This window comes from Talaromyces proteolyticus (genome assembly GCF_021365285.1).
Source record: "Talaromyces proteolyticus strain PMI_201 chromosome Unknown BGW36scaffold_26, whole genome shotgun sequence".
Taxonomy (NCBI): Eukaryota; Fungi; Ascomycota; class Eurotiomycetes; order Eurotiales; family Trichocomaceae; genus Talaromyces; species Talaromyces proteolyticus.
The window spans coordinates 1-11,383 of NW_025764302.1; the positions used below are offsets into that span (position 1 = coordinate 1).

The following is an 11,383-nucleotide window of genomic DNA, read 5'->3' on the forward strand; positions in this document are numbered from 1 at the left end:
ATGGACCAAGGTGGACTGGTATTCGGATCATGCGTATATTGTATTGTCGTTGTTATCAAGCTTTCGCACGATGATCACAAGTGTGACGAGAATGACGAGGAGAAGGACTCGCAGTATAATACCGACTCAGATTCGGATGATATTATCCCCAGGTCACGGTGCGGCGCAGGAAGTGGCATGTTATCAAAGCTGCGCTCCAAGATTTGCTCTTCCGCGAAGTTGGCGGGTGAGTGGTAAGGAGAAGTATAATAAATCGTCAGAGAAGAATAGAAATAAAGACATTGGCAAGGCCTCGTCATACAACTCCTTTCAAAACGATCACGCGGGGAAATCGCCCATGCCGCGCACACTGCAACGGTTCAGAGGCGGACCGAATGAAGAGCGGATCGAATTCATGGAGCGCCATGCGGTTCTGGCTTCTCAGGGTTTGGGGGTGACCTTGGAGCAAGTATCGATTTTCCTGGGTGCGATAACACCGTTTTGTCCTTCTTTGATGCAAGCGCTAGTGATGTAGAAGCGCCGATCGTGAAGCGACTGAAATCTCCAGAGACAATACTACGACAATCCTGCGACGCCAGCTGCGTACAGGCAATTCTCGATGCTATTATCGACCTCGCCATCCCCGTGACTTTAGCCTACCAGGACGCAATTGGAGACCTGGAGGTTGCGGTTCTGACTGACCCAGTATAGATCAATCCAAGAGTCTATATGTCTTGACGTCTGAGATCTCAGTACTACGCAATACCATGCAGCCGTTGTCGGGTCATAAATGCGCTACGAGACCACCGCTCACAGCCAGTTCAGACTCCTGGAGTCTTAGGTCAACCGCTCGACATCGTTTATTGGAGAGAATACAGCTTATATTGGAACGGCGACCCCGAATTTGAAGAGTCTTGGTGGCTCGACGGTTACGATTAGCGCTATGTGCCATACTACTCGGTGATGTATTGGCATTGTACGAGAGAGGCTACGATCAAATGAGGAGATCGGCGGATAACATGATTGATCTGATATTCACACAATCGGTAGGTGCATTGAACTGGCAAGAGTATACTTAACGGTCTAATATTGTGTTGTATTTACAGGGGCCTATCAGAACGAGAGTATGAAACAGCTGAGCTTGGTAACTTTATTCCTTCCATTAACATTCTTGACGGTACGTACGATTTCAGCCACAAGACATGAACTATAATTAATACATAGTAGGGATATTTTGGGATGAATTTTGTGCGTTTTACAGGAGTTCAGCAGCACAGTGATGCGTATGCATTGCCATTTCACTTTCAAAAGATTCTGTTACTGACGTTGATTTAGATACTTCTGGCAGATAGCCGTGCCGTTTGTGGTAGTAGTCACCTTTTTTCTAATGTAAGCTATTATAGGGATATGGTATTCGTAACAAACTAACTTCATGGCTGTAGGCGTGATATGATCGGACGGTACTTCTTCAAGACTGCACAGAAAAGACTGTTTATTAGTTCGCGAAAGCACAGGCAGGCAAGGAGAGAAGCGGGATTAACTGATTACTTTCTGGACTCTGTATTAATTGATATTGGCTGTTTACTCGGCGTGGAATGGCTTAGATTGGCATGTCACTCTGTATGATAAGCGTTTATATGTGGTGTATATATTCATTGTATACAATATTATACATATCTAATAATTAGACATTAAAAGACTTATTCCGGTGCGTACGCTTTCAGGGAAGTCTCCAGTCCGATCGCAGAAGCTTAGTATATCGAATCAAGCTTTTCAAGCCTGTCAGCCACAGTTGTGTAGGTATAGCATCAAAGCCCAAACCTCTCTCTCTCCTGATATGACGGCTGGTTCTGTTTCTCATGCTGATTCGCATGCTCATGGCTTCTCGCCTGATGTTCAAAGTCATGCCAACATCCTGCCCTCTCGCAAATTCGTGAGCATCTGATCAATGATCGCGCGAGTCGCACCCAGCATCTTTCAACCCCGGAGCGTCGGCGCTTGTCGGTATATGTCTTCGCCTGCTGCTGATGCCAAGAATGTCACCGCGCCCTGCCCTCGACCCCGCTCAACGCCTCCGTCTGGTTCGCATGATGGCTGGGCGGCGGGGGAAACGCAACGGCGTAATCCGCGCAGCACTGTTGATATTCCCGCGCTTTGCCGATATGCGACGCCACATGGTCGACCGTAAGCGAGGTTAAGGGGAAGGATGACAAGGTCAGGTAGAACGTGGAGTAAGTGTTTTCTGCGTACGTTTCGAGAGCGGATAATTCGTGAATGGTGCATTTGTTAATGATTGTTCGCGCGTTGATATCATGCCTTTGCTGAGCCCTGCGGGTGTGCAGGTCGTCGATGGCAGCTGCTAGTAGCACAGCGACGGGTTCCTTTGGTGGTGACCCGGATAATGTACGAGTGATCGTGTCACGCTTGGAGGCCGCCAATTGTGTAGGTGGATGTTGTGTCGGGGATCATGACAGGGAGATGTTCAGCGCAGGGCGAGATAAAAGGTCTGTGATTGCGGCGGGATGAAGGTACTAAGAACGAAGGAAGAGCGGTCATATTTTCTAGGTAATTGTCAGCGATAGATTATATATTTAGAATCGTAGGAATATTACGAACTAGATCTGTGCAGTATCGTCGTGCTGAATCCTCAGCATCTGAAGCTGCAGAACGATGTGTATAGGACCGCGAGAATGCTCGTCGTTGACATTGTTGTGGTGTTTTCTTGACAAACTGCAGACGCAGTGTCTGACAAGCCGGTAGGGCTTCGTCGTTGCTGACATGCTTGAGATGGCCTGTTGATGGAGCTGATGTTGTCGCCAGACGAAGCTTCGATCAATGTTGCATGGCAGCAATCCGCCTTAGTAGTCGCAATGAATAGGAGCAACGAATTTGGAAGAGAAAGTATTTGTCTTACTCTTATTAAATGAATGAATCCCAATTCTAGACTAGCTATCAACTGCTCGTTGCCATCTGGTGAAGTCATTTGGAGATTATTTTATCTGCAAGAGTGGAAGATCGGGACTAGCGCCCATTTCTCCAGCTGCGCACACAGCCAATCAGAATACAGCAATTACTTTATACATTTGATTTGCTATTCCTAATTATTTTTTGATATTTTAACATTTTTCTTGGAATACTATTTATCCGAGCAAGGAAGCAATGTCTGCTCTAGTAATATATTCCTCGAAACTCCTCAACCAGCCGCATGTCCCTAAAAACGCCTCCTTCTATTTCTTCTCCAGCTCGACATCAACGTCTGGCAGCGGCAGAAATACTTCTGAAAATTGAAGAAGAGAACATCGTTTAGGTTTTGCGAAAGGATCTCATGGGATAATTTGAGTAGGCGTGCATTTCTTTTGGTTTGAAATGTTTAAAATCTAAAATGGTCAATTGTCTGTACGTGGATCGGTCTATTAAGATAAGATTATAATCCAAAACACCTCATATGTTTGCTTGTCTCTTAATTCCCCTCCGCTTTTGTAATCGGCTTTTGTTCTGTTGCCCAAGAAGTATTAATGCATTCAGTGACCCTATAAGATCATCTGCATGCAGTACCAGCAATTCACGTGGCCCTGCATAATTTCCCTTGAAAATGGAAACTATAGAAGACGTAAGGCATTTCCAATGAGTATAAAAGATTTAATGATCATCCAAGTATAAAGTGTTGATGATTTTCCCCTTTCTCCAAATAACGTTAGTCCATCCAGCCTTGCGGGTCTCGCGTTCCCGGCGCGTCTCCCAAACCAGGTAAATTAACTTGAAATCTGCCATTCCAACTTTACAACCCTGCATTTTATTTCAGCACACTATGCCTCTGACGTCGCAGATAATGGGGCATGGGATCACTCCTCATAATGAGGACAGAACGGAACACGATGAACGCCCCGCGAAAAAGCGCCGCTTCTTCGTCGAAGATGAAGAACAGACCCCCAATCTCAAAAGTCCGAACAGAGCAGCTACATCGTACAAGACGCGTCTAACCAGGCACACCAACCGAAAACCCAACCATATATGGCTTTGGAATCATTTGTTGACGGGCATCATAGTACAGAAACCGTTGGACAGGCAGAAACGGAACCGCAATCAGAGCAGACGATTCGCCCACTTCCATCTCAAACTTGTCTAATAGAGACTATTGATGATACCTGGCAAGCAGATATTCGCGCTCAGTCCGAAAATCAGACAGTAGACAGTTTCGACTCTGCTCTCTTCTCCAGTGTTGTAGGAGGAGACGTTCCACTTACAACGATTACACAAATTCGACGGGCTGCGGGGGATAATATGGAAAGGCAATCAATATGTATTTTGACGGATCCTATAAAACAATACCCGCAAACCCTCCACAAGTTCCTCCGTCGAAGCCGGACCAGCCAGACCAGATCGAACCGGGGGAGTCCTCAAATAGGGCTGAGAGCAACGCTCGAATCCTCCTGTCACCAGAAATTGCATCCACTCATGGTCTTCCGGAATGGTCGCCACCTGAAGGAGCCGAGGTGATTCTTAAACATATGCCTCGCCAAAGATACATTGGGGCGTAGGCGGCTGGGCTACAAGAAGTGGACTGAATGTAATTTGTCACAACCAAAAGGTTAGAATAGAAAGGTCGAAGCTTCGAACAATAGGACGAGGGGGAAGGCTGCTTCCGAACCAGAAAGTGGATGTTTTGACTCGGTTTGTGAATTTACGAGGTGAAGAGATCGGCCGCGGAAACCGCCGAATGGGTCTCAACACTGATTGATCAAAAGATTTGTGATTTCGAGGGTGTCTGTGTCTATGCCCCCGACCGTGTGAGAGTTAACGATACTATCTACCTTCAGTTACACTGTTACATCAAAAACGAAGCTTTCAGGCCAGACACGTTTCGAAATATGGACGATAATAGGTCAATTACTTTCTTTGAGCAGCAGGAGAGCACGGAAGAGCGCGACTACGTCAAATTGCTTTAATCAAGGTTTTTGATGAAATTGGCCTTCTACCAACATCCACCACAGAAACGACCGCAAAGCATAAGAAAGATGGGCTGCTTCGTGCCGCAGAGATCTCTGAAGTCCATGAAAAGAAGAAAGACAAACCAAGGGAAGCTACTGAAATGGAGGATTCCTCGCCAGATGAAGAGTCTGCCGAATTGGAAGAAGATCATCTCGATACTCTCTACAAAAAAGCCCAGTCTTTTGATTTCAATACGCCTGAAGCTCAACCTGCAGAGACATTTGCCATGAACCTTCGAAAATATCAAAAACAAGCTTTGCACTGGATGCTTGCCAAGGAAAGAGATACGACATCTGGTAGGCAATCATCAATGCATCCTCTATGGGAACAGTACAAGTGGCCATTGAAAGATGTGGATGATAAAGTTCTACCGTGTGTTGAGCAACAAGATTTCTTTTACGTGAATCCTTATTCTGGGGAGCTCAGTTTGGACTTCCCCGTCCAGAAGCAACATTGCCTGGGAGGTATTTTAGCAGATGAAATGGGACTGGGGAAAACCATTGAAATGATGAGTCTAGTCCATACGAACAGAATAACCCCAGATAATTATACGGCGACTATTGAACCACAGCATATTTCCACCACGTCTAGCGGTGTCACTCCGGCTCCTTATACAACTCTTGTAGTGGCACCGACATCCCTTCTTGCGCAATGGGAAAGCGAGGCCCAAAAAGCATCTGCACCTGGAACGCTGAAAACGTTCGTTTATTATGGCACAGATAGAACGATGGACCTCAGAACAGTTTGTTCAAGACAAAACGGAGCTAATGCTCCAAATGTGATTGTAACCAGCTACGGTGTTGTCCTGTCGGAATTTCGAAATTACGCTGCCCAACCACAATATGCTCGTAACCATATGGGGCTCTTTGCTCTCGAATTCTTCAGAATCATCCTTGACGAAGCCCATTTGATTAAGAACAGACGCTCCAAGTCTGCACGAGCATGTTACGAACTCAAAACTATTCATCGATGGGTATTGACTGGTACGCCTATCGTTAATCGGCTTGAGGATCTTTTCAGTCTGGTCCGCTTTCTAAAGGTCGAGCCGTGGAGCAATTTTTCTTTCTGGAAGACCTTCATTACAGTGCCATTCGAATCGAAAGACTACATACGTGCATTGAATGTTGTGCAAACGGTCCTCGAACCTCTTGTCTTACGTCGAACTAAGACAATGAAAACACCTGAGGGTGAAGCATTGGTTCCTCTTCCTCCCCGGACCGTCAAGATTGAAGAGATTGAGCTTTCGCAGGAGGAGCGGGAGATTTATGACTTGATCTATTGCCGAGCGAAAAGAACCTTTAACGATAACATCGAAGCTGGCACTCTGCTGAAATCTTACTCTACCATATTCGCTCAAATCTTGCGGCTTCGTCAAACCTGTTGTCATCCAATTCTTACTAGAAATAAGGCAATAGTTGCTGAAGAAGAAGATGCGGCAGCAACAGCGGATTTTCTTAATGAATATCAAGATGATATGGATTTGCAGGAGTTAATTAATAAATTTACAAAAGCAACCAATTCAGTTAACGCGAATGGAGAACAAGGCTCCATGGCGCGTTTTACGACGCATGCTTTGCGACAGATTCAAAGTGATACCAGTGGGGAATGTCCCATCTGCTCGGAGGAGCCTCTGATAGAACCAGCGGTTACAGGCTGCTGGCACAGCGCCTGCAAAAAGTGCCTTGAGAATTACATTCGACATCAAACTGACAAGGGCGAGCTCCCACGGTGTTTCTCCTGTCGCGCCCCAGTTACGCGGCAGGATATCTTCGAAGTCATTCGTCATCATTCACCCAATAGTACTCCAGACGAAAACCATATTGTCAGCAGTACACCACCGATTTCCTCAGAACCTACGCCAAAGATATCGTTGCGACGCATATACCCCTTGTCGCCTTCTGCCCACACGTCTGCAAAGATACATGCGTTGATCACACACCTCTTAAAACTACCCCGAAACACGAAATCTGTGGTCTTCTCTCAATTCACATCCTTCCTAGACCTAATCGGCCCCCAGCTCAGCAAAGCCGGTATCTCCTTCCTGCGACTCGACGGCTCAATGCCCCAAAAGGCTCGAGCAGAAGTCCTCCGCCAGTTCAACCGCACAGAAATTTACGAAGAGGAAATGAACCTAGAAGACGACATCGCTAGTCTCGAGGATTCAAAGAAACCCACCAACCCACCGGCTACTCACAACATCCTTCTCATCAGCCTTCGCGCCGGTGGCGTGGGATTGAATCTAACAACAGCCAATAATGTATTCATGATGGATCCGTGGTGGAGTTTTGCGGTCGAGGCGCAAGCCATCGATCGTGTTCATCGTATGGGCCAGTTGCGAGAGGTTTCTGTGACGCGGTTCGTAGTCAAGGATTCAATTGAAGTCCGCATGCTCCGCGTCCAGGAACGCAAAATGAATATCGCGGGTTCACTTGGTCTACGCGTTGGCGGCGATGGCACGGAGGATGATCGCAGGAAGGATCGGATTGAGGAGCTGAAGCTCCTGTTTGAGTGATATGTGCTATTTGATTAGTGAAGATCTCTTTTAGATACCCACAGAGTTGACATCGAAACGTTTACTGTTGTACATAGAGCTATAGTCTGGGTTTGGATGTCTTTTTATGTACAGAAATAGTCCCGCATCCAAATTCGCTTATAATGGATTACAAATTCTAGGATATAGTATGTTAGTGGGTTCAAGATCTATTGAGTTTAACGTTCGATGCGTTCCTGGAATACCACTGTGGGCTCTGCTCCGGTTTACTATCTCGGTACATTAGATCCGATCGACCTTCTAGCCTACATGTAGTGGGGCGAACCCCCCCTTTATTTCTTTCAATATAACTAGATGATACGATTTGTTTCATTTGTAGTTTCAGAAGCACGGATCAAAATGGCTTCTGCACTCCCAGTAGCCTATTAAACTCTATAGACTATTACTTAGATCCAACGACAGAAAGTTGAAATTAATTTTCTAAGCCCAAAGAGCGAGCACTAATGGTTGAACCACCAAATTGAATATTCAAAATTATTCACAATTTCTTTAAGGTGTAGAAACGTTAGCAGATCTTTAGGTTTAGTACTAAATGGAATAATGGAATAGTTTGTATCTACCCCGCATTTGGGACTGTCCCCATAAAATGTCACGATTCAAGATTAGTTTATCGTACTAGTGACCCCGCGTCGGCACTTAAATACGCATCGTAGGTCCTCTTGTAATAATATCTGATTTCACTGTACTGATGCCTTCTAAGGTTGAACGAAACAGTCGAAGTCCAACTATGGAGAATGAAGGTTGCCTGAAGGAGCGCGGTCTCAGGGAATTACAATTATCATGCAAACGACAAGATTGCGAAACACGTCAGGATGTACACGGAGAGCTTGCGAAAACCCCTTTAAAGAATCTTCAATATTTATGGGAGTCAGCATATAGTCAGCTACGAATTCTAAATGCTGTGCTGCATACCGACGGAGACGAGTCTTCCAGTGTCCAGCAAATCTTTTGTGCCGCTGCCAACTTTAGAGAATCTACGAGCCTATCAATGTGGAACACACCACAGCTGACCCAGGATCTTCCGGCACCAATCCCAAAGCCTGGACTATTTCGAGTTGATTGCCGGTGTGGCGTCGATCATAAAATACAATCCGTGTGCTTGGAGCATTCCACCTTTTCAGTCCTATATAATTCGCACATCCTCCTTGCAACCAGTATGGATTTTTCAAGGATAACACATCTGCCGCGAACTCCATCGTTGATAGATATATTTCGACCAGCCACCAGCAAAAATCGGGTGATCCAAATATTGGGATCATTCTTTTATCAGGTCCGGCCCACGAATGCTCATTCTCTTCTAGCATTCTGTATGATAATGTACCGATTATTACGTGTAAGGCTTCATCACAATCATCATTATTATCCCCTTCTCTCTCTCGATAGCTAGTGAGCTGACTATTGTCAGTGGCGTCTCTATCCTGTACAACAAACCTATCAGGATATTCCAGGGTGGCTTTGCCCGACAGAAATCCAGAATTCAATTATTCATCCATTGTCTATTGATTTTCTCCCTTGGCCGAGATTGAGGGATTACTTGACGATTCGTTCTTGCGCAGATTTAGCAGACCAGGATATTCGACACTCCGCCCACTTGTACATACAATGTATCCGATTTCAGTGGCCAACCAACAAAGAGTTTGTGCATACAACGGTATCAGGAGAGCTATTTCTAGACCCAGAGTTCGACGCTGCGATATATCAATATGAAAACTGGATGTTATCTGAGGAATGGGCTCGCATGTTTGAACCTTTGAGAGGGCTGGTGAATGTAGAGGGAACATGTACTCATCATAATACTCCGTTTTTATTTCAAGAAGATATTTGATAATTAGAGCTGAGATAATAATGTGCTAGCCTGTTAACTAATCCGGCAGTAGGAGTTCCTTTTCGTCGGCAGTTGTCAAACGCTTATCAATTAGGCATATGATATTAGCGACGTGTGTCGTACCGACGTCTTTCCTGGTATTAGATTCCGTAACACAGGTAAAATGAAGACTTTCTACTCGGATGTTAGAACTTGTTTCTGCCCCTGCCCGTGAACAGTTCCCGCATGGCCAAGCGTCTCGCGGACTGTTGACAGGGTGGTTAGTTTTGGCGACTGCTCATAATAGTGCATAGCCATGCGACGCGCCGGAAGCACAGCTCACCAACCAAGTCAATCTCCCACGCGTGTGAACGATGCTAACTCAAACCGGTGTGTCAGGTCGCAATCACGTGTCCGCCGTGCTAGTCACAGAATGTGCTCAACACATCAATTGATGGATAATGAATGGAGCAAGTCCCACTGAGAAGAGAATGGCCGATGGCTGGGGGATTTGACATGACGTGGTAGAATTAATTAAACAGAGTAAAAGAGTGGAGGTTTCGAATATGTCTGTATATAGATGTAATATACTATCAATTGATATTCCCTACATGGTCCACGTGGTTCACATATCCAAATCCACATTGGGATTAATGCTAATTACAGTCACACAAGAACCACCGGGCATATAATAAAATGCAAGACAAAATCCTAACTAACGCCGCCGGACCCGTGTATTGAGCTCATCGAGGTATGACATAAGAAAAGCAAAGCAAATCGTTTACAAAGAAAATGAGACAACGCCATGTACAGCCCGCTGATATCCGTAAGAAAATTTCAAGAAAGAGTGCTTCAGGTCTAAAAGTCTTCATCGAAGCTAAGACCGCCAGCATTGTCTTCTTTCTTTTCGGCTTCCTTGTCTTTCTTGGTGCTGTTCATGACACCAGCCTTTTGGTAGTCACCAACACGCTTCTCGAAGAAGTTGGTCTTGCCAGCAAGGGAAATGTTCTCCATGAAGTCAAAGGGGTTGGTGGAGTTGTAGTACTTCTTGTTGCCGAGAGCAACGAGTAAACGGTCGGCAACAAACTCGATATACTGGCACATTAGCTTAGAGTTCATGCCGAGCAGGGCGCAAGGAAGCGCGTCCGTCAGAAACTCCTGCTCGATTGAAACAGCATCGATAATGATATTCTCAACCACCTGAGGGCTTGGGCGAACGTTGAGGTGAGAGAAGAGCAAGCAGGCAAAGTCAGTGTGAAGACCCTCGTCACGGGAAATTAACTCGTTGGAGAAAGTAAGACCAGGCATCAAGCCGCGCTTCTTCAGCCAGAAGATGGACGCAAATGAGCCAGAGAAGAAAATACCCTCAACAGCAGCGAATGCAACCAGTCGCTGAGCGAATGTGGATTCTCTGTCGGAGATCCAGCGAAGAGCCCAGTCAGCCTTCTTGCGAATGCAAGGAACTATATCCATCAGTTTAACCACCCCAAATAGCAGCATTCATCAATCAACTCACTGTTATCAATAGCATCAAACAGGTAGGTACGTTGCTTGGGCTCGTTGATGTAGGTGTCAATGAGCAAAGAGTATGTCTCGGAGTGAATGTTCTCCATCATGATCTGGAATCCATAGAAGCAGCGAGCTTCAGGAATCTGAACCTCGCCGCTGAAGCGCTCAACCAGGTTTTCATTCACGATGCCGTCAGACGCGGCAAAGAAAGCCAGACGTGGGAGATAAAGTAACGCTCGTCATCATTGAGACGGTTGTTCCAGTCGTGCAAATCCTTCGAGAGATCAATTCTTCGGCGGTCCAGAAGGAGGCTTCGGCCTTCTTGTACATCTGCCAGATCTATAACAAACACGTCAGTTTCACTGCGATTCAACGCGCAGAAACCACTTTACGCGCGACGCGTCGACATTGGCACTCACCTCGTGATACTTGATGGGGAAGAGGACGAATCGGTGAGGATTCTCCTGGAGGAGAGGCTCGTGGGCCTCGGTCTCCTTGATACAGAAGCTACCTTGGGAGCTTCCTGCACGGGCAGGCTTTCTCCATGGCAG

The 11,383-nt window shown here is 46.0% G+C and overlaps 4 protein-coding genes across 4 annotated transcripts; 3 read left to right on the plus strand and 1 right to left on the minus strand.

Moving 5' to 3' along the window:
- Positions 1-337: 337 nt before the first annotated feature.
- BGW36DRAFT_434233 (uncharacterized protein) lies at positions 338-690 on the plus strand (the record flags this gene model as incomplete). The annotated part of the gene is made up of 2 exons (XM_046221389.1): positions 338-464; positions 548-690. The coding sequence occupies 2 exons, from the start codon at positions 338-340 to the stop codon at positions 688-690; spliced, it is 270 nt and encodes an 89-aa protein (XP_046065109.1).
- Positions 691-4,903: 4,213 nt separating this feature from the next.
- Positions 4,904-7,480, plus strand: BGW36DRAFT_392471 (SNF2 family N-terminal domain-containing protein; the record flags this gene model as incomplete). Its single annotated transcript, XM_046217697.1, has 1 exon — positions 4,904-7,480. A coding segment is annotated over one exon (2,577 nt), but the record flags the coding sequence as incomplete, so codon positions are not given.
- A 703-nt stretch (positions 7,481-8,183) lies between these two features.
- Positions 8,184-9,354, plus strand: BGW36DRAFT_392472 (uncharacterized protein). The gene is made up of 2 exons (XM_046217698.1): positions 8,184-8,852; positions 8,925-9,354. Exons 1-2 carry the CDS (start codon positions 8,208-8,210, stop codon positions 9,342-9,344), a joined length of 1,065 nt encoding a protein of 354 aa, XP_046065111.1. The 5' UTR covers positions 8,184-8,207; the 3' UTR covers positions 9,345-9,354.
- A 521-nt stretch (positions 9,355-9,875) lies between these two features.
- Positions 9,876-11,371, minus strand: BGW36DRAFT_392474 (ferritin-like superfamily; the record flags this gene model as incomplete). The annotated part of the gene is made up of 5 exons (XM_046217699.1): positions 9,876-10,786; positions 10,840-10,996; positions 11,050-11,122; positions 11,161-11,171; positions 11,252-11,371. Coding segments are annotated over 5 exons (966 nt in total), but the record flags the coding sequence as incomplete, so codon positions are not given.
- Between the last annotated feature and the right edge of the window lie 12 nt (positions 11,372-11,383).